General features: G+C 54.0%; 1 protein-coding gene across 1 annotated transcript in view; it reads left to right on the forward strand.

Annotated features, from left to right (window-relative positions):
* VWA5B1 (von Willebrand factor A domain containing 5B1) overlaps positions 1-22,889 on the forward strand; it is a 76,955-nt gene that overhangs the window by 45,581 nt on the left and 8,485 nt on the right. The window contains exons 14-23 of the mRNA XM_089773081.1: positions 917-1,102; positions 1,881-2,076; positions 3,184-3,377; positions 8,361-8,583; positions 13,355-13,672; positions 15,079-15,216; positions 16,029-16,163; positions 19,755-19,823; positions 21,540-21,609; positions 22,163-22,286. Of these exons, the coding sequence (XP_089629207.1) occupies positions 917-1,102; positions 1,881-2,076; positions 3,184-3,377; positions 8,361-8,583; positions 13,355-13,672; positions 15,079-15,216; positions 16,029-16,163; positions 19,755-19,823; positions 21,540-21,609; positions 22,163-22,286 (1,653 nt within the window). The remainder of the gene's footprint in view (positions 1-916; positions 1,103-1,880; positions 2,077-3,183; positions 3,378-8,360; positions 8,584-13,354; positions 13,673-15,078; positions 15,217-16,028; positions 16,164-19,754; positions 19,824-21,539; positions 21,610-22,162; positions 22,287-22,889) is intronic.

A 22,889-nucleotide genomic window follows, 5' to 3' on the forward strand; every position in this document is an offset into this window, starting at 1 on the left:
ATTATAATAATAATTAATGAGAAGGAGAAGGAGAAGAAGAAGAAGAAGAAGAAGAAGAAGAAGAAGAAGAAGAAGAATGTGGCCTCAGAGGCCTAGGAGGCAATGGCTCAATCCACTGACAGCCATGTGTGGAGGTGACTGTAGCTGGACATGGGAGTCATCTCCAATGTTCCCTTTAATCTTTTCCATCCATTTGCAGAATAATTTTTGTTATATGCACCAAGGCATGTGCAAATGTGCACCACCTGGAGGAACACAAACCTAGCTGTGAGCACTCTGCTAATTGGAATCTCTCCTGAGCGGCCACACAAGCACTCAGCTTACAGGGAACACTGTCTCTTCCATGGTGCCTCGTGTCGCCAGAGGAAGCTAGTGACAAAGCATCTGCTGGTGAGAACAGTGATTTGTTCCCCAGTTAGCCAGCCACCTTCCAGTAAGTTAGAGCACACTCCACACTATGGGTGTGTCTAAACTACACCCCTCTGCCGAGAGAGGGGTGTAGATTAGGCACATCGCTATTGCAAATGAAGTGGGGCTTTAAATATCCCGCGCTTCATTTGAATAGAAATGGCCGCCACTTTTTGCCAAAGTGGCACTTTGCCGGCAAAAAGCGGCAATCTAGACGGGGATCGGTCGACAAGGAAAGCCTTTTCTGACCAATCCTGTAAACCTCATTGCACGTGGGAACAGGCAATAGGAGAACCTGAAATCCAGGGGGGCAGGTCTGTTCACCATCACTGTGCGACACACATGCCCAGGCACGTCTGCACACTGACACCCACATTGCATGCTGGCACGCTCAGGCGTCCATGCATACCCATGCTCACTGCACCCACTCGTGACACATGCACACCATTCACAACACCCTCCCTCTGCCATTTGACAGTCCACATGGGTTTGTGCTCTGTTCCGCCAGATGATCAAGTCGCTTAAGAAAGCTATGGCCCCTGTCCTGAGTGATGTCACTGTGGAGTGGGTCTTTCCCGAAACCACCGAGGTCTTGATCTCCCCAGTCAGTGCCAGCTGCCTCTTCCCTGGTGACCGGCTGGTGGGGTATGGCATTGTATGTGACACATCCCTGTACGTCTCCAACCCCAGAACTGTAAGTAACCTCTCTCACACGGGCAGTGCACCGCATGAGTATGCATGGGGTACACCTGTGCATGTTTGCTTGTGGATCCGTGCGTGTGTGTGTGTCCATGTGCATTGTGTGTGTGTGGGAGGGGGTGTTAGTGTGCATGGGTGTGTCTGTGCATGTACACTGTGTGTGTGTGTATATATGGGGTATGGTGGGGGAGCCGGTCACACACTCCCTGGTGTGGAGACTTCTCTCAGAGGAGAGTCACAAAGTGACCGTGGCTGTATGTGACTGTGGCAACCATGGCTAAGAGCTTGGCCAGCAGCAGATCCTGGCTTTGTAGCCACTCGCTGTTGCAGGGCTGCTCTACCAAGGCCACGGTGGCCCTGACTTGAGTCTTTCTTGGGACATGCTTGTCGCATGCACAGAAAACTCTGCCGTCAGATGGGGTGTCTTGCTGAACGGTTTGTCCCAATTCCACCCATGGGTCAGCTGTGCATGTGCAGGAGGACGGTGGGGTGGTTGTTTGACCCCGCTTTGCTCTTCTCCTCTGCTTCCCAAGGGTAACACAAGTTGACAAGAGTCAGTAGCCTTGAAAACTACCAGCTGCAATGGCCTGACGCAGAAGGAAGTGAAGGGATGAGGCCTCAGAGACCATGGGGGAGGAGAGCAGGGGCGTGGGGCAAGGGTGCTAGACACTGGGTAACAAGGCACTTCATAAAGGGGAGTGCACACCAGGAACCCTCCAGCCCAGCAGGGCAGTGCGCGTGCAGCAGCCCAACCCAGTTCCTCTCTTCCCCAGGACAAGAGGCGGCGCTACAGCATGATGCATTCCCAGGAGTCAGGCAGTTCCGTTTTCTTTCACTCCCAGGAAGAGGGAGCCAGCCTGGACAGCTGGAGCTGCCCCAAGGACTCAGAGGGGGGGCTCCCTTCAGAGCGGACCCCTGATCTCCTGGAAGTTGGTGACGAACCAGGCAGAGAATCTGACATGGATACCGGTCAGTTTCTCCTTGTAAACCCAGTCCTGTCACCCCCTCCTCTTCCCGATCATCACCTTTAGCGACTGTCGCTTTCAGACAAGAAAGTGACAGGGGTCTCTGGAGAGGTGGCAACTAACTACACAAGGCTCAGCTAATCCATGGGGTTTGGATGCTTTATCCAAACTTGTCTGGGAATCAAACTGGGAACCCATCTTCCCCCAAGAGCTTTGGGCTGGGATTATTATTGCAGTGTTTACACTCCCTTACAAAGCCAAAACCAGCTGCATGAAATGGCTTGCAGGCCTCTTTGAGACCCCGTGAAAGATTTGGATTAGGCCAAATTCCAATTCCAGATGCAGGATTTTACTGGATTCCATCCCCTTACGAGACAGCCGGATTGGTGTATTTCTCTGAGGACACAACACATCCTGGTTTTTCCACAAAGGGAGGGAGAAGGGTCAGGCACGTGCCTTGGACACATAAAAAATTATTCCACACATGGATGGGAAAGATTTGCGAGAAGACTGATGTCTAGCCATTCCTCAGACTTTCAAACCGGTCCTGCCACTTGTCACACTCAACGCTAAGGGGAGGGGAGTCGGGGGCAGATGTAAAACCGACGTCCTGACCTCATGGGCACAAAAGAGCCCCCTGTGCTTTTCTCAAGAGAAAGGGTATTAATCCTGTTGGCCCCCTGCAGTTCCAGCAGTGTTCTGCGGTCACGGCCGTGGCCCCTCCCAGGAAGGGCTGCATGTCAGCCCTGGGTTCAGGGACCCTTCAGGATGAAAGCAGGTCTATGGACGTCAGTCTACATGGGGTCACGTATTGTATCCCGAAGCCTGGCCCATCAATGCCAGGGCCACCCCCTGTATGAGCAGTGGGGAGGATTTTTTTCCTTTGGGACCCAAGGGCAAGTTTCTCTATTGTCCTTCCCCCTCTCTGGTTTCTCTCTGGTCCATCCAAGGCCCATCTTCCTAGCCTGGGCGATCCTCTCTGGGGTCAGGGTGAGCGTGAGAGGGCAGGGCGCCTAGAGGAAGGGGTCTCCCACTCTCTGCTGCCCAAGACGGGATGCTAAAGGCCAGACTGACATTGGTACTGCTGCTGATTAGCTCTTCCTCCGACCAGGGCTGGACCCCAAAGCCTCCTCCAGGCGAAGGGTGTACAGCACCAATCAGATCGCTGACCACCAGCCTTTCAAGAGGGTCCCCACAGCCAGCGACCCGAGTGCAGCCCTGGGGAAGAACCCCCTTCGCAAAGCCCACCTCCAGGATCTGTGCCAGCTCAGCCCGGAGCCCCAGCCATGGCTAGCGGATTTCCAGGTAAGGGCCAGTGCCGGCCTGGATGGTGGGATACATCCGCTAGACCTCCCCTGGGTATCCTCACACTGGATACGCCAGCGCTGCCTGGGCCTTGTTGTCCAAATCGGATGGACTCTTCCAGGAGCCGGTAGCAGTGTCACTGCCCCGAGGTCCTGTTACATACAGGACGTAGCTGCTACCCGTTGTGCCGGTTCCTTGCACTGGAGCCTGGAGATCCAGGAGTGATCCCCCGCCCCCACACAGAAGCTGCTGGGTAAGAGCTTTTCCTACCCGTTTCACCCCCATGGGCAGCGGAGTCGACTCATTTCCCCTGGACACTCTGTCCTCACATATGTGGCCACACAGGGCAGGTTTGCAAATGTGCTTGGCTCGGCCAGGAACCAGTAGCCGGATCTTCGAGTGATCTGGGTGCTGGGTGGGTGCTGAGCTCTCCTGAAAGCCCAGCGGTGAGTGTCACCGGGGCTGCAAAATCTGGCCCCGGGCATGATTGCTCAGCAGCTAAACATCTGGCCCTGGGCTCTCCTGCAAATCAAGCCCACAGCGGAGGGTTCCAGACCCGTCCCCAGTGGCTGCTCGGTAGGGTGCTCTCCTACCTTTCCAGGGCCACAGCTTTGCTGTCTCCTCCTCCCACCCATCTCCTGTATGACACCAGTATTCTCTGTAAGCTGAGAGCATGGGTGGCCACCCAGGAGAGATTCTGGTGCTGCCCAGCTGATCAGCAGAGCGCCCACAGCTGGCAGCATGTGTGTCTATGAGTGGTGCCCATCTGCACTGGCCTTGGTGCATATAACAAAATTTATGCCGCACATGGATGGAAACATTCAAAGGAACATTGGACACTGCCCCAGAGCTGAGGCTTCCAACATTGCTCCCCAAACCCCAGGGCACCCTTGGGTGTGTAGGATGCTCTTCCAATGCCTCCTCTCCTGAGCACAGCACTCTCCAGTGCTGCAGAGGAGTCACACAGCACTCTCCTGTCCACCTTTGGGCCCCATCACCAGACACGGTCAGGTGACTGTGCCCATATAATCCGGTGCCGGGCAGCTTTGCAGCAGGTCCTAGGGGCCCGGAGCTGGACGTGTATGTGCATGCATGCGCGTTTTGTGCTGCGAAGACGAAAGAACTTTGCAGCTGGAAATAAAGCCCAGCAGATAGAAAGATCCTATCCAGATTCCCAGGTGGGAGTATATAACGGCTCCAGCACGGCTTTCCATGTTTTGTCGGCCTCGCAACTGACCCCTTCAACAGAGGAGCCTGCACTTTGTTTTGCTGTTTGTCTGAGCCTAGATATACCTTTTAATTCTTCTTGGGCTCCTATTTCACTGGAGTTTGGCCAAGTGAGATAAACCCTTCAGATTTGTGCCTGTGTGCCTCACGGCAGAACACAACGTTAATCTCAATGCAGAGCCCCTGCTAGAACAACGAGTCCAAGGCAACGAAAAGTAGGGCACAAGAGGAGCTGGAGAGAAAAGTCCGGACCAAGCACGCTGCCAGAGAGATTTCGCTGTAATTCACAGCTTCTTGCCTTCTGCATAGACACAAAGGGCAACAACATCCCCCGCTTTAGCCTCAGGATGAGTTTGTGTCACTGTCCCAGTAATTCGGAGCTCTGCCGCGCCTTAACCGTGGGCTCCATTTGTTCCCTGGAGGAACTCCATTGGCCACCGAGATTCAGGTGTGACCCAACGCCACTCATTGCAACTGAAGTGGGGAACACCAGTGGCGTTTGGCTAAGTTCTGCTCCCCCACCATCTGGAGACAGCTGGAGGCTCGGTCAACCCTTGGTGCAAGCTAGAGCAGCCGCCAAGCTACTCTACTTTGTGTCAGCTGGAACAGCTTCTTCGGGCAGGAAAAAGCAGAGAGTTCCATGCGACAAGAGAAAGCCACAGGTATGCTGGGAGTTCTGAGCGGGCAGGATCTGAGGTTTAGCCCACAAGAAGGCTGCTCGCCTCCCTTCTGAGGTCATCATGAATAGGAATAGAAAGGTGGGATTCGTTGAAAACTACCTCCCTGACAGGTGATTTCCGTGGTGTGTGGTGAAGCAGAGGCTCTCAGACCCCTTTGAATCTGATCTCAGCAAGACAGCTTTCAGGCCAGGGTTTGGAAAGGGCCGGAATGGCTCACTTGGGCATTTCACACGATGGAGACGGTCTCCTTTGAAATCAGTGCTCACAAGAAGAATGGGCAGACCAGGACAAGAAAAGCTACAGCTGCCGCTGCCTCCCCGTTCCCATGACAACCCTGAACAGGCTAGCCGAGGTCTTTGATGTGTTTCTTATCGGCCACAGGTTACAGAGACTGGCGGGGAGGGGGACTGAGGGAAGGAAAAAGGGAAGATGAAGGGCGGTGAGAGCTGGGGAGAGAGACATTAAAAGAACGGAAGGAACAGACGAATAGAACGCAGGGGAGAGGAATTATTCTCTCCCTGAACACCGCAGCCGCTGTGGTAGGGGGATACTTTGGGGGCTCTGGAACGTCTCTAGGTCCAATGTTTCTAAGGGATGCTTCATTACAGATGTGCTGGGGTGGGTGCTTCATTCCCTCTCCTGTCGAGCAGGAAAGAGATCTGTCTGTGACCCAGTTGGGGTCTGCACAGTTAGGGTCAGCCAGGCCCCCATCTCTGTGCAGTGTGGGGGGTGGGGGTGGCTAGAAGATGACCGGAAGGCACCAGCACTCTCCAGAATGCAGCAAGTGTGTTCCGATTGATTTTAGCTGCTGCCTTCTTTTGTGGCAGCTCTCACACTGCGAGGGCTGTAGATTGGGATGGGGGGGAAGCTTGACCTTTTCAGAGATGTGAACTCTCCGTGCCCCTCACACAACTGGAAAGGGAAGGTTAGCAGCGCTTCAGGAGGGATGGTTTAAACTCCCCAGCACTTCCCCGATCTCCAAGGGAAAAGGCTCAGGAGGGGAAGGAGATTTCGAATGGAAAAGCGCCGGCCGTAGCTTCCATAGAGAGACTTTCCACAGAGCCCACGTCAGATGCCTGCTTGCTACGGCTCTGCCCACCTGTAGGGCATTTTCAAGGATTGGGGAAGTCAGGGGCAGACGGTCCCATGCAGAGCCCGGATGCTGGAGATGGGTATAAATGCTGCTACCTAAGGCCTGGTCTGCACTAGAAAATTAAATCAGCTTAATTATGTCGCTCAGAGGTGTGAAAATCCCCCCCACATACACACACACACATGCACCCTCCTTACCAGGCAGCGTAGTAAAGCCGACCTAACAGCCAGTGTAGACAGTCCTAAGTCAATGGAAGAATTGTCCCACTGACCTAGCTACCGCATCTCGGGGCGGTGGGGAGCACAGAACCCCTCCTGTCTACATAGGCAGAGTCTACACTTCTGGGGGTTGATCTTCCAACATTCGATTTAGCAGGTCTGGTAAGATCCTGCTACATCAAACACTGAGGTTACGTCTAGACTACATGGCTCCGTCGACGATTTAAATAAACGGCTGCCGCGCTGAGCCGACAAACAGCTGATCAGCTATTTGTCGGCTCAGCGCACTAGTCTGGACGCTCCCCTGCCGACATGAAAGCCCTTTATCGACCTCCCCGGTAAACCTCATCCTACAAGGCATAACGGGGAGGTCGATAAAGGGCTTTCAGGTCGGCGCGGGAGCGTCCAAACTAGCGTGGTGAGCCGACAAAAAGCTGATCAGCTGTTTGTCGGCTCAGCGCGGCAGCCATTTAAATTTAAATGAAGCCGTGATGATTTAAATCGCGGCTTCATTTCCCTTTGCCGATCAGCCTAATCTACATGGCTCCCTCGACGGAGCCATGTAGTTTAGACACACCCTGAGGACGCCCCCGTCAACCCCAGAACTTCTTGCAGTTGCGAGGGCTAAGGGAAGTCGATGGGAGAGTTTCTCCCATCGACCTCCTGCTGTGAGGCCCCCCCAGGAAGTCAATGCAAGGCACGTCGACTCCAGCTACACACTTCACGTAGCTGGAGTTGCTTATCTTGCATCGATTTTCTCCACCAGTGTAGTCCTGGCCTCAGTCCTGGCTGGCTGCTGTAGCGTGTCAAGTGTAGACAAGTCTTCAGGCTTAGCAGTCTCTGGCACAGGGACCAGTTTCTGCTTTTTCCTTTCTGCCCACTCTCAGGGGCTGTTTTAAGGAGGAATACTGCCCAGTTTTCCCTTGGTAACTAAGCAGCTGGGCCCCAGCCTATTTCGTTCCTCTCTTAGGGTATGTCTACACTACCACCCTAGTTCGAACTAGGGGGGTAATATAGTCATACGGAGTTGCAAACGAAGCCCGGGATTTGCAAATGAAGCATAAAGCAACGTGGAACGAGGCATACAGCTAGTTCGGAATAGGAAACCTAATCCGAACTAGCTAGTCCGTGCCGCGTGTAGCCGCGCGGAACGGGGTCCGAACTAGCCAGCATTTAAAAATGGCGCCGGCCAGCTTTATGCAAATGAAGCCCGGGAAATTCAAATCCCGGGCTTCATTTGCAACTCCGTATGACTACATTACCCCCCCTAGTTCGAACTAGGGGGGTAGTGTAGACATACCCTTAGTTCCCACATGAAATCAGTACAAGAGCTGGATTGATGAAATTCACACTTATCCTTTCACTCATCAGGGAAAGGAGCACCCTGGAGACCGGACTCTCTGGACGCCTCATTCCCAAAGGGGATGCATCTGGGACACGTACTGAGAAATAAATCCCAGCTGGCTATCAGGGGAACTCTGGGATGCGGGTCAACAGATGCCATTTCACATATCAGCGCTATGCACGTCTGACGAGCCAACATGATAGCGGGGTCTGGAAGGGAATGGGTCAAATACAGGTGGCTAAGCGGTAGCGTCTCTCCTTTCTATCAATCCGTCCAGTCCCTACACAAACCTCTGCTTTCTACTTGTCTCTCCCCGTACATACCCCTCTGACAGTCTTTCCTAGAGAGACCCCCAGCCACCGTGCACTGCTGATAATGTCCACACCTGGCCATCCCACTCTGACCTTTCTCTGTGTACAGCCTTTCACAGCCAGCCCCTACGTCGCCACCACACGGATCCGAGGCACCGGCGCCAGGAGGCCCTCTCTGCTGAACCAGAGCTGCATGTCGTTTTGTCACGACGGGGAGGCTCCTCAGCCACAGGATGGTCTCCAGCAAATGATTCCAAGCAGGTGTCTGGGTCAGCCGGAGCCCAGCCCTGCCCCGAGATCCTCCTCGGGCAGCCGGAGCCCTGGGGATCAAGGTAAGTGACATCCAGCAGGTGGGCATGAAGAGGGTGCACCTCTGGAGCACAGCTGGGCCTAGCATTCTAACTCAGCTGTCTGTGCAGCTCTCACCAAAGCACCTTGTGTGTAGGTAGTTTATAGGTAAATTAGGAAACACTGGTCAAATCGCAGACAAATCGCAGTGACTAAGTTTCTGCCTCAACATGCCCCCTCCTGGCTGCGTATGGAATTGCAGCCCCCCTCCCTTCTTTTAGCTTGCTTCAGCCAGAAGTGGGGCCGAGCTCTTCAGACAGGCCGCTGTCACGGGGTATGCCCCTGGAATGGGGTACGCCCCCCTCATACGGTCCCGTTGCCCGCTCTATCAGGGTGAATACAATCCCAGCAGTCCTAACATAAAAGTCTATACCCCTCTATCCAGGGAAATACGGCATTACTGTTCTCAACCTAAAGTCCAGGCCCCTCCATCAGGGCATATACGGTACCAGCAGTCCCAATACAAAGTCCAGCCCCCTCCATCAGGGCATATATGGTACCAGCAGTCCCAATACAAAGTCCAGGCCCCTCCATCAGGGCATATACGGTACCAGCAGTCCCAATACAAAGTCCAGGCCCCTCCATCAGGGCATATACGGTATTTGAGGTCTACCTCCGGGAAAGGCCTCTGCCGGCCGGGGGTGATTACCCCGGGTGCAGAAAGCAGTGGTAGGGGGACCCGGGCCCTCCCTCTCCACCGGGTCCCAGCCCAGGGCCCTGCAGGCAGGGACTCTTGCTCCTGCCTGCTCGGTGGGGAATCCAGCCGATACACGCCAAGCTGTGTTTACAATCCCTTGCCCTGGGCTGCTTCCTACCACCCTGGCCCCCCTCTAGTCTGTCCGCCTCGGCGTCGGTCCTTACCGGAGCTGGCGGCGTAGGTGGTCCAGTCCCGCAGGTGGGGTTGGCTGCTGGCTGGACTCCCGGAGGCTGATGTGGGCCCTCACTCTGGCCTTAGCTGTTGCAGGAACACCAGGGTCTGGGCCCTTCTATCCTCCAGCTGCCTCCTTTCATGCCGGGCTCCCTCTGCCTTTATATGCTGGCTCTGCCGGGAGCATGCCCAGCAGGGCTGGAGGGGCGGGGCTCTTTCAGTCAGCTGGGCCTGGGCTACTCCCAGTCCTTCAGTGCTGGGCCCGTTTGCCCCATCACATCCGCTTTGGTGCCACCGTAGCCTTTACTAAAGTCCAGCCTGTAAACAAACCTCCAGCCCAGCTGGGCTCAGCTGGCCTCCTGCACTTCACACGTAAGTCTCATCCTCTACCATTTGCCCCATGCCTTGTCCAGACTCCTGTGCATTCAACAACACCCCCCCCCCCCCCTCACATCGGGGCTGGCAAACTCCTCCCCTGACTCAGGTTTTCAGGCAGGTTCCAGCTCTATAGGGCCCGATCTCAAGTCAGGCTTCCAGCCCACTCCCCCGGTAGCTGCTCTGCTCTGTGTCCTCAGGCTGCTTACCGGAGAAAGGGAAGAGCCCATCGCTTTTCCTTGGGCGTGTCTCCCCACGTGGGCCTCCCAAGGCTCCAGCACTTTATGAAGGAAAACAAAAACACAGGGGAAAAAACCCTAGCACCCACTCCCCTCCTCAGGCTTTATGCGTAAATAGGCCTGGCTCAGCCTTCTGTGGCCTCCAGGTTGGCTTATTGCGTCTCAAGCCCATAGTAGCCCTTTCCCGGCATGTGTGGGGCAAACCAAACTCACTGGACCAGATCTTCAGCTTTCGTAAACCATCGATGGAGCCGTGCCATTGTACACCAACCGGCTCCCGATCCCCTTTGTAATCCTGTCCTGGGGAACCCAGCATTGTGTGTGTTCCAAAGAGAAGGCCCAAGAAAGGGCACAGCCCTGGAGACAGCATGGGAAGCCGTCTATGGCTTGGCCGTTATAGCGTGGTGTCTGTACACTCCCGGGGTATGTCTACACTACAAAGTTAATTCGAACTAACAAACGTTAGTTCGAATTAACTTTCATAGGCGCTACACAAGCGCTCCGCTAGTTCGAACTTAATTTGAACTAGCGGAGCGCTTAGTTCGAACTAGGTAAACCTCACTGTACGAGGACTAAGCCTAGTTCGAACTTACTAGTTCGAATTAAGGGGTGTGTAGCCCCTTAATTCGAACTAGTGGGAGGCTAGCCCACCCCAGCTTGGCCACTCTGGCCAACACCAGGGAAACTCTACTGCCCCCCTCCCAGCCCCGGACCCCTTAAAGGGGCACGGGCTGGCTACAGTGCCCATGCCAGGTGCAAGCCTGCCAGCACCCAGCTAGCAGACCCTGCACCTGGCACGGCTCGAGCCAGCCACCCGATGCTCCCCCTCTTACCGGGACCAGGATGGCGGCTCCAGGGAGCTTGCCCGGGACCGCAAGAGGCGGGCACCCGCCTGGTCTAGTGCGGACATCGTGGACCTCGTCCACAACCTCCGCACTAGGCACAGGAAAGTGGCTGTCTAGGGCAGGAGAGCTGCCAGCCTGGCCACCCAGGAGCAGGTTTGCATGAAAATCAAGGTGGTCCACTGAGACCCCCCGACCCTGAGCCCTGAGCTTACAATGGCCGTACTGGGTCAGACCAAAGGTCCATCTAGCCCAGTAGCTTGTCTGCCGACAGCGGCCAACACTAGGGACCCTGGAGGGGATGGACCGAAGACAGTGACCAAGCCATTTGTCTCGTGCCATCCCTCTCCAGCCTTCCACAAACTTCGGGCAGGGACACCACTCCTACGCCCTGGCTAAGACCACTCCATGGACCCAACCTCCATGAATTGATCTCACTTCTCTTTAAACTCTGTTCCAGTTCTAGCCTTCACAGCCTCCTGCAGCAAGGAGTTCCACAGGTTGACTCTTTGCTTTGTGAAGAACAACTTTCTGTTACTAGTTTGAAGCCTGCTACCCATTCCTTTCCTTTGGTGTCCTCTAGTCCTTCTATTATGGGAACTAATGAAGAACTTTTCTTGATGCACCCTCTCCACCCTACTCATGCTTTTATAGACCTCTATCCTATCCCCCCTCAGTCTCCTCTTTTCTAAACTGAAAAGTCCCAGTCTCTTTAGCCTCTCTTCATATGGGACCTCTTCCAAACCTCTGATCATTTTAGTTGCCCTCCCCTCTCCCACCCTCTCTCTTCCCCTCTCCCACCTCCTTTTCCCAGTCTCCCTGAGTTTTGTTCAATAAAGAGAGATTCTATTTTTGACCACACGTTTTCTTTATTTTGTACATCAGGAAGGGGGGCTAGGGAAGGGTAAGTGGAAGGAGGTGAGGGAGGAATGGGGTACGAGCCCCCGATGGGGAGGACTGGGCTGGCTCTGCGGGCTTCTGGGGGTGGAAGCTCTCCTGCAGCCCCCCAATTGCCTCCTCTCCCCAGATGGCAGCCTGCGGCAAGTGCAGCCGGTCTGATGTCTGAGTGCTGTGATGTGCCCAGTGTGGGCACTCAGGGCACTCCAAGACAGGACTGCTTTGCAAGCGGGGCACCCCTGAGAACTGTCTGTCCGGGGTGGGGGTCGGGTCCCTTTAAGCACAGCCCTCGGCTAGCCTGAGGCAGCAGCTCCACGCTCTAAGTCCTCCTCTGATGCCCTGCCGGCACTGCTTCCGGCCATGCTTAACCCCGGTTCAGGGTCCACTTAATGTGGACATGCTAATTCGAACTAGTTTTTTTAGTCTCGATGCGTTAGTTCGAATTAGCAAAATGCTTATTCGAACTAGTTTTTTAGTCTGGATGCGTTAGTTCGAATTTGCTTAGTTAGTTAGTTAGCTCTAAGTTAGTTCGAATTAGTGCTGTAGTGTAGACATACCCCCAGGGTGGTTGGCAGTTAGTGATCTCCAGCCCTTCAGATTGTCCTGGAGGCTAGAGTCGTCTTTAATTAAAGATCACCATGTGTGAGGAAACCTCCAGGAAAATGTCCAACCAAAACTGGCAACCCTAGCACTACAGGGGGAGGAGGGGAGGGAGAGGAGAAGGGGTCGATGAAAGGTGTGTCACTGTTCCCAGTTGCTTATTTTAAAGCACCAGATAAGCGTCTATCACCCGTAGCAATGTTCTGGCCCCTTTTCTGCCTCACTAAATATTCTGAGCATGCATTGCAAAGTGGCTAATGCTTTCCTGTGTCCCCTGTGAATGGCCAGGCCGACCGCTGCACTTGGGAAGATGTTACAATCCTCGGGATGGATTCTGGATGGAGGAAGAGCAGGCTGATTCTAAGGAGACGTGTTGGCGGAAGGGCGGGGTCAGCATGCATTAAAACGGCCAAGGCCCTGATGCACCTCTCAGCTGCTCTCCTCTTCTGCAATCTGCAACGCCTACTGGCTGCTTGTATGAAGATGGAACACTGCATGCTGAGATAATTAGTTTCCAGAAAAAAGATCCTTTCCTTCATATTGTTCATTATTATTTTTATTATTTTGTGCTGCTGTCATGCCTTTCATCAAAGGGTCACAAAAAGGAAGACTCATAAAGACCTTGGAGATTGGTATCGTCCCCATTCATCACAGGGGGAAACTGAGGCACCAAGCAGCTAAGTCATTTCACTTGTCAGATACAGAATTCAGGAACCCACCGACATCGGCGGGAGCAAGCGAGAGCAGAATTTGACCCCAAGTGTTCTGAAAGTCAGTCCTGAGTCCAACTCCTGCTTTGGCATGTTATCTGAGTGACCCTCAAGGGGGAAACTCCTTGACATGCCAGTGACAGCAGAGGATGCTAAGCAGCCTGTTCCAGGCCCTGCTCTTCACTGCGCTGCTAATTCACTTTGTTCCTGTCTCTTGCCGGCAGAATCTGCCCAGCACCCGTCCTTTACCTTTGAAACGGAGACATCCTCAGACTGGGAAGCCCAGGACCTCGATCTCAGCTCCGTCAGGGGGTGCCCACGCTCCCCCCAGGCCACCTGCAAGGCGGTGGTGAAGGGGATCAGGAGTAATGAGCCTGTCCAGTGGGAAATCACCTTTGACCTCCGGCCCCTGTTCCAGAACAGAGAGAGCCGGGAGAACGGCGATGGGGACCTGTGGAACGAGACCTTCCACCACTTGGCAGCCAAGTCCATCATCCGGGATTTCGAGCAGCTGGCCGAGAAGGAGTGTGAAATCGAACACGGTAATGCCGGCACCCTGGCCAGTGTCCTAGAGCCAGTGTGAACCAGCAGCCATGGTAGTCTCTGTTTCGATTTATAGCAGCTGGGGATCCGGCCCTCAGTGATAGCGTGTTAATACAGGGTCACATAGTGAAGATGCATCGTGGCCAAATGCCGATGCAACATGGGTTGATCTGAGAAGACTCCCTCGAGGCTGGCCGCTTGCCCTCTCAGCTTTTTCCCAGCTCACCTAATTGCTCATTAAATATCCCTGCTGTGTGTTAGCACCCTCCTTCACTTCTCCCCCTCCCCTTCTCCCACACTCCCTGCTACCCACATCAGGCTGCTAGCTATATTTTTAGAGGTTTAGTCACTTGGAGTCGTGAGCCCAAATCAAATGCTTGTAGGCCTGAGAACCCCCAGCACAACACCTGCTGTTCATTCCCCTCCGCCATGGAGTCACAATTTGCAGGGCCTGGCTTTGAATGTAACAAAAGGTTCCCTTCAAATAAGTATTTAGAAGTTTAGACTCAACCAGGAAATCTGTCCCTGATTACTGTCTCCTCGCGGAGCTGTTTGGACACATCTCTGAACAAGTCTATGAATTAGCCAAACCTCCCGGGCTGGGTATCCCTTGATCACAGGTTCCCTTGTGATATTTCTGCTATTTCCCACTTCTAGCAGAGCCAGGAGTGCAGAGAACTACCTTTTCCCCTTTCTGAATGTCATTGTTTCTGCTGCCAGTCCTGGCCCCAAAAATGAGTGGGTTGGGAAAGAAAATGGAAAGTTTTGAGCTTCTTTGGCTGTGGTTTGAGTTTTGGGGTGTTGCAGGGGCAGGGGAGACAGAGGCGCAGCTAGGAGACCAGGCTCGAGCCGGGAATCAGCTGATTCCAGGCGTGCGCTCCGTTCCCTCAGCTGTGCCTCTGCTTTTTAAATGTATTAAGAGCCTGGCAGCTCTATTAGACAGTCCCTTGCCCCCAAAGCAATCTCTCCCCTCCTTTCCGTAGGTCATTTCCCCTGTGCTCAGCTCTGCCTCTGCTGCCCCGAGAAGAAGTTCCAAACTGGCCGAGCGGCTGGAGTGCTTCTCTCTGGGCTGTCATTTTGGGCTTGCTTGCTTTTGTGTGAGTTCAGCGCTCAGGAGCTGAATCGAGAGGCCCTGGACTATGTGGTCTCTGGCCCTGGAGAATGGCGCTATCGCCACAGAACAGGACTCTGGCTTGCAGCAGCTATAGACATCTCCCCAGGCTGCCCCACGCCACTGTGCCTTGATCTGGCCCCAGAGGGACCACCGCTCTGGGCAAAGGGTCAGTTCAGCCCAGGGCCTCTGCTAAGAGAGCCAGTGCGTGGCTTGAAGACCGTCAGTGGCTTTTGTGATCAAAGCCCCAGGAGAGGGCTCATGAATTGTAACCTGACCTCTCTCGTCCAACAGGGTCCGGGAGGCGGTACCAGGTAAATGCTGTTCAGACCAGCAGAGCCTGCAATGTCATCAGCAAGTACACGGCCTTCATCCCGGTGGACCTGAGCACTGGTGGCTACCTGCCCACTGTGGTTGAATACGCCAATGCAGGTAACAGGACCCTCCAGCATAGCGCTGTTACCAGGCTGGGACTGGCATGCCTCCCACGCTCCTTGCCAATCCCCTGAGCCCCCTTGCACAGGAGTGTGAGGGAATATCATACCGGAAAACAGGATCAGACAGCACCTCAGAGCTTGGGCAGGGCAAGATCAGACCCGCCAGTGTCGGTAATAATGACAAAGCCATTCGCTTCTCAGAAGTTTAGGGCAGCTGGGCCCTGGCTCTCCAGCTACTCCAGTGAAGTTCTCACGTAGCCTGGCCTAAGTGGTTCTCAGATTTGGGCTATGGTTGATCTCTCCTTTGGGTCCACTTCGCATTGTCTGGCTGAATCCAGCATGGGCATCAAGGGTGTGTTGACCTAACTTGGAGGCCAGGAGCTTTTCTCTCTACCACACAGACCTGACTGACCACAGCCAGCTTGGGGCCTGGAAGTGAAGGGGTCTCTGTGATTGGGCTCTTCAGAAGGCCCACGGCCTACAACGAAGGGTTTTTGCAGCTAGGAAGGGGACATCCTGGATTGCTGAGCAGAAGCGTGACAAGCGTACGTCAGGTCTTGAGTGCCTGTGGCAAGTTAGGGGAAGGACGGGTTCTCAGAGGGCTCCAGACTCTTAGCCATAGAGTGAGAGCTGAGGAAGGAGTTCCTAGGCCAGACAGGAGTACAGTAACCAGTCCCAGGGTGAAGGAAGGTGCTGTTGCTAACCCGGGAAGCCATGAAGTGGCTGAGTTCACCCAATTCACTCTATCACCATCCTGTTTGTCCATGGGGAATGGTAATGCTGGGAATCCCCTTTGTTCACCTCAAGGGCCCGCGTCCAAACAAGGCAGCCAGCGGAGCTCAAGCTCAGGGAGCAGAAGGCACCGAGTTTTCTCCATCGGACTCGGCCGCACACAGTCGACTTGTGGCCAGGATGGAGCAGACGATGGATTTTACGGCATGAGTAAGTTCGCAGCCCTTCCGTGCCTCAGCTCTGTAACAATTGATCTCAGTAGATTAGAACCCCGGGCATGCTCTTGCATAGCACGTGCATTGACGCCTGCTAGCATCCCTCTGCTTTTTGTGTCTCTGGCCTTTTTTTTAGCACTTGCGGCTGTTTCTTAAAGGGAAGTAACAATGTAGGATAGATACTGGGAGCCTGATTCTGCTCTTGCTTTCACCGGTTTAAATGAGTAATTGTAGTGACGCCAGTGGCATCAGAGTGGTATAAAACGGGCATGAGACCAAGTACCAAGCCCTCTGAGTGCTTAACAGCAATCACTGTAATTTGTGCCTCTGAGTGAGCCAGATCTGTAAAGTGAATGAGTTTATTTTGTGTTATTTGGGCCCCTCTGTACATCTGGCAGGACCAGAAAGAGAGTGCAGAGGTGACCAGGAAAATGAGACATTTTTAGGCAGTGGGAAGGCAGGTTATTAATGAGTGTTAAATGTTTGTGGTGGGATTCTGGTGAAGGTTTGGGTCTGTGATGTTCACTCTTGCTGTCCAGATACTCTCTCCATCTGCCCAGCCAGTTGTACCACAGTTGGTCAGCAAGTTCCCTTTTGATCTTTCCCTGAAAGCCAGTTATGAATCCGGGAGGCAACTTGCTCCCCATAGGACAATAGAAAACCTCCTTCCACCTGTCTCAGAACACACCCAGCCAAAGCCTCAAAGTGGGCCCTTGATACGATTGCATTTGTGGAACAGGCTTAAGTTTTGGTGGCTGGCCTTACAATTTCTGGCCTGGTTCCACCAGCAGCAGAGAGTTGAACTCCTATCAGCAATGGCAGCAATTTCAGGATGAAATCCTGACCCTAGTGAAGCCAATGCGAGTTTTGCCATTTACTGGAATTGGGCCAGGATTCCATCCCAGGACTCGGTACTCTGAGTACCACCAGGCCAACAGCCATATACCTTGAGTTACAATGCCCTGACGCTCCAGGGCAGATGAAGGCAGTCTATTTGGGCTGTATCCTACCATAGAGTCGTCTCACTCTTCTCTATGGCAAAGACAATGTCTCTTTGGAAAGGAATATACTCAGCTACTGTCAGTTGAAAAGTCTGATGAGTAGCAACGTCCACCTATAGAAATAGGGCATCTAGAAAATAGCTGATTCTGAAACTCTCCACTTACGAGAAGTAACTCTGGCTGATGCACTGAGGTTACCTGGCAGCCATAAAACAGGGTACATGAGGACCTGAGCCAGCTGTAATTAGAGACTAGGGGACTTCAGACATGGACTGTCTCTGTAAATCTCCTGGTAATGAAGATAAGTTAGGTTGGGCTGTGTCTCACGCAGTCATGACTGTGGCTGAATTTAAATCATGCTCTCGCGCAGGGGCGAGAGATTTGTGTGGAAAGTAACGGCACTGAAAAATATGTTTGCTCTCAGAATAGATCTAGAATCAGCTGTGGGAGGTCTCTGCAGAGGTCTTGTCCAGGGGACCGCACAAGAACGTTTTGAACGAGCAACACATCCAGCCATTGTTATACAGCAGTGGTTCCTAAACTTTTCGGCATCACGCCCCCTTTTTGATTTTTGAGAACCCCCTCTCCCGCCCCCCATAGCAGCAAAAAAAAAAAGGAACTGACCGGGGCCGAAAAACAAAAATAGCCGCTGGAGGGGGAGGGCGGAATGGGTCGCCTTGCACCTCCCCCTGGAATTTCTTCATGCCCCCCAGTTTGAGAACCCATGTTATACAGTAATGCAGGCATTTCTGTGATCAGCGCCCGCTGGACGGGAAGAGTGGCCGTTGGCCATCCCCTCTGATATGTATTGGAACATAATAAATGCAAACAACAAGCTGGAGCCCTAGCTTTGGAAACAGGTTGGGCTTTATTGAAGTCAATAAAGAAAACAGTTCAAGTTATTCACATCAGTGACACTTCGTGGATACACTGGATCTGCCAAGCTGGAAAAGCTAAGTAATCAGCTCTTGATCATTAGCGCTGTCCCAGCGAGTACTCCAAGTTCCCTGGCAGCACAGGGTGGCTGTGGGATGCATTGAGAGGATGAATACAATAGCTTGGATACTAAACATTTCTAAGACACTAGCTGTTTTTCTGTCACAGAGAGAGGAGAGAAAACCACCATGGCAGGGAATTTAAAATGCCAAACCAAACAGGTGCAGCCGGTAACGTGTCTGATGATGCTGTAACTTGCGTCCCGTTTTCTTTACGTGCTCAGATAATTCACAGTTCTCAGTCCATTTCCTCCCTCCCCCCATGTTTATTTCAGAGTTTGAGGCTTATCAATTCTAGATTTTTTTCCCCTCAGAATGAATGAAATACGGACTGGCTCGGAATATGCATTTCTGTGGCCCCTTCCATGCCAGGGGTCCCGAGAAGCTTCCAAACTGTATCGTTTCACTGGTTAACCATTGGAGAGTTGATGCAGATCAGCAGGAGCTGAGGTCCCAGCAGGGCTGTGGTCCTGCTGCCCCAGTGGGGCAGGGATCCCACCTGCCAGGCATGGAAGGGGCTGCTCCAGGCAGGGGTGGCCACAGTTGGGGTCCTGCCAGCCAGCCTGCTGTGGGCAAGGGCCTCCTCCAGCCCAGCTTGCCCAGCACAGGCCAGCCTGCGGTGGGCAGAAGGTTCCTCCAGCCAGCCCCTCCATTGGTGGGGCTGCTCCGGCTTGGTTGGCCCACCACAGGTGGGGGGCTGGTCCAGCCCAGCCTGATGTGACTGGGGTCCTGCCAGCTGGGTGGGGGGCTGCTCCAGCCTGACCCGCCACAGCCAGGGTCCTGCTGGCTGGGCTGCCACAGGTGGGGGCTCTGGCCAGGTCTGGCTCTCCACTGGGGTTTGGACAGGTCTGGTTAACCGGCTAATGCTTACCAGGTAACCGGTTAACCTTTTACATCCCTACCCCAGAGCTCTGGTTGTCTTAAGCAGAGCTGAAGGTCCATGGAAGGAGCCCATCAGGCTCCAGGAAGAGAAAGCAGCTGTGGCAGTGCGAAGGGACGGCGGAGGCTGGATCCAATGGTGATGACGGGGGTGCTGCAGGCTGTGGTGAGGGGCGAGATGGAGGTTGCCGGGGATGTGGGGGCTGGAGGGGGAAGCAGTGGTCTCTGTACAGGGGTTAGGGTCTGGTGAAGGTGGAAGAGGGGTCCCAGGGTGCTGAATGTGCTCCGCAGAGCTATCACACCGTGGAACCCTGACACGGGGCTTTCCCACGCCACAGCTCGGGGGAGCCATGGCGACGGCTTGGTGCTGGAGACGGGTGAGGAAGGTGGCTGCATCCTCCGCTCATGTAAACCAGCAGAGCTCCATCGACACTGATGCAGCTACCCAGGTGACACCAGCGGAAGGTCTGGCCAAGCCCCAGTAACCGGGGGAGGGGGCGATGGTACAGGCTGTTGCGGTGCTGAGGGGATGAACCAGCTAGCAGACAGGCTGACAGTGCTGGCTGTTATGGAGGAGGATGGTCATGCTGAAGCCAAGGGGGCTTGATGTGACCCTCACGGCAAGGCCAGGTCACACTGACACAAGACGGTAATGACATTGACGTGGAGAAGAGTGATGTGGCCATTGTGCTTTTGCTGTTGCAGATACAGATGAGAACAGCCTGTCGCCCTGCAGCACGCCTGCTTCCTCCAGCTGGGAGCGCTACCATTTCCCAGAAGGTAAGGACAGATGTGCACGGGATTTCTCAAGGTTCCGGTGACACCGCTTCATCCAACTGAGATTTTGAACTGAGCTGAAAATTAAAAAAAAAAAAAAACCCAAAACCTGCCAGGATCTGAGTTCAGGGTTCTGGGTTTCTCCTGCCAACGCTGCTCACATCCAATGGCAGGGCAGCCTTTTTCTGCGCTGGGCCAGAGGTAGGCAAACCTCCAGCTGTTACAGAGAGAGCTTGGACTTGTGAAGGCAGGTCTTCCTTGGTCCATGCCTGAGAAAATGACTTTCAGCTCCTGCTTTTTCAAATGTATCTGCTGGTAAACCTGGTATCAGTCTATGGCTTTGGCTGGTGAATCGGGCTCTTAAGTGAATCATATATATAGTAGCCCAATGTCTGTGACTCTGTAATGCTGAAACACTGGCTGTTCCCTCTGGGCGGCGCTATTGCCTCCCGCCGTGGCGCTCGGCTGACTTCTGTGCCACTCAGCCGGGCCGCCACACGGGAGCAAGCAGCACAAGCAGCCGTTTGGGCCCCACACTCCCCATGGGGAGTGCGGACCCCAAACAGCCGCTTGCGCCGCTTGCTTCCATGTGGCTGAGTGGTGCAGAAGTCAGCCGAGCGCCACGGCGGGAGGCAACAGCACCGCCCAGACGGAACAGCCAGGGGGCGGGGCCTAGACGAGCGTGCGTCTCTGATGTCAGGAAAGGGTGCCGGATTCAAAAGGAGGAAAGCGGAGCAGACACAGAGGACGCGGAGGAGACAGAGAGGAGAACGGAGGAGGCGGAGGACAGCGAGAGAGAGAGTGAGAGAGAAGCAGCAGGAGGAGGAGAAGAGGAAGGGAGAGTGAGAGGCAGGAGGGAGAGATGAGAAAGAGAGAGAGACGGAGAGAGAGGCAGGAGGTGGACCAGAGCTGAGAGAGAGAGAAATGGCGAGGCAGTAGGAGAAGAGAGAGAGAGGCTGTTTGCGCTGCTTGCTCCCGTGCAGCAGCCCGGCTGAGCGGAGCAGAAGTCAGCCGAGCGCCACGGCGGGAGGCAAAGGGGGGCGGGGAGGTGGCATACACGCCCATGGGGCGGGTCTGGACAAGCGTGCATCCTCGATGGAGACAGAGGAGAATGGAGAGAGAGTGAGAGGCAGGAGGAGGAGGAGAAGAGAAAGGGAGAGTGAGAGGCAGGAGGAGGAGGAGAAGAGAAAGGGAGAGTGAGAGACAGGAGGGGGAGAAGAGAAAGAGAGAGAGGCAGAAGGCGGAGGAGAACTGAGAGAGAGGGAGCGAGAGACCGGAGGCTCAGGAGAGAAGACCGATGTGGAGGAGAGACCTGAAAATCCCGTCTTATGGTGGGTTAATTGGCTAGTTATTTAGAATTACTTTGGCCAACATTTTTTAAACACTAGTGCATAAATTTAGAGACCTAAATCCATAGTTGGGCCACTAAATCAGATTTCCAGAGGTGCTAAGCATACAACCTCTCACAGGTAGCCTTTCATAGGAAGATCTCAACATTTTTTGGTGGCAAAGTATCACTACCTCTATTAGATGGATGAGGAAATGGAGGCCGAGAGCGACAACGTGACTTGTCCAAGTTCACAAAGCAACTTAGTATGAAAGCCAGGAATGGAATCCAGGAGCCCCGCCGCCAGCCAGCGCTCCCTGGACTGTCTGATTAGCTCTTCCTTGACACCAGATGGTTCCTCATTTCACTCTTGGCTCTGTATTTCTCCCCAGCTCCGCTGCAGAGTCCATCGGCTTCCTCTGCTCACTCCCAGAAGACCATCGATACCCTTTTTTCTGCCAGGTAAGGGACAGCAGAGCATTCCCTGACTCAGTGAGACCTCCTGGCCACAGGATGCAGGATTCCACTGCACAGTGTTTTTTCCGGGCTGTCGGCTTGACAAAAAGTTTCCACACAAGGCTCCCAGGGGCTGTGACCACATTGGGCAGCTGGTTGCATGCCAGAAAGGGGATTAGGAACGGGAATTTCACTGACCACCCTACAGCCCACTCCTGCTTTGACGTTATGACACTTTTGGCTGGTTTCCCGGGGCAGGCAGACAACGTGAGACTTGTCTGTGCAGAAGGGGAAGAATCTCCAACATCAGAAGCAAGGCTGGCGTTGCAGTCTAGCACAGAAGAAAAGGAGGGAGGGTCTGAGATGGGCTGGGTTTATTGTATGGGAAGCCAGCTGAATTGATGGCTGGCAGCCAGACGGAGCATGTTTCTCTGACGGCTGCATTACTACAGGGCGCCGTGTTTCAGCTACTGGGAAGCTGAGAGGCGATTGGTTAGTGGGAGGAGATGGGGCTGAGAGGCAGGTATGTAAATGCCTCCTTTGCTCTGTCCTGACACAGATTGACCCTGAATAAAACCCGACTGCTGACTCGAGCGGCCAAAGGTTTCATGAGTAAATCTCCAAGCCGGGTGAATGAGCCCAGCTCCGAGAGCAGCAACGAGAGCACTGACTACCTACCGCTGGTAAGCAACCAAACCAGACCTGGCTGTGGTTGCTGGGGCCATATAGGATCCTAAAACTGGAAGGGACCTCGAGAGACCATCAAGTCCAGTCCCCTGCCCTCACGGCAGGACCAAGCACCATCTAGATCATCCCTGACAGATGTCTATCCAACCTGCACTTAAATATCTCCAGAGATGGGGATTCCACAACCCCCCTTGGCAATATATTCCAGTGTTTAACTACCCTGACAGTTAGGAACTTTTTCCTAATGTCCAACCTAACCCTCCCTTGCTGCAGTTTAAGCCCTTTGCTTCTTGTCCTACCCTCAGAGGCCAAGGAGAACAATTTTTCTCTCTGCTCCTTGTAACACCCTTTTAGGTACTTGATATATCACAGGGTGATGGGTGGTGGAGATGGTGGCTTTGAAAGCCTTTGCTCAGGCTCTTCTCCCTTCACACACACGGCACACCACACCCAGACTCCTGACAGCATCAGTTCTGTCAGTGGGCACCCAGCCCAGCCCCCACCCACAAATTCTCCAGCCCCCTGAGTTGGTCACATTAGCCTGGAAAAGTTCCCTGAACTGAAGGGGGGAGGCCAAAGCAGAGAGCACTGCCAAAGGG

The sequence above is a fragment of the Pelodiscus sinensis genome, chromosome 24 (assembly GCF_052426305.1).
Source record: "Pelodiscus sinensis isolate ZL-2025 chromosome 24, ASM5242630v1, whole genome shotgun sequence".
Classification (NCBI taxonomy): domain Eukaryota; kingdom Metazoa; phylum Chordata; order Testudines; family Trionychidae; genus Pelodiscus; species Pelodiscus sinensis.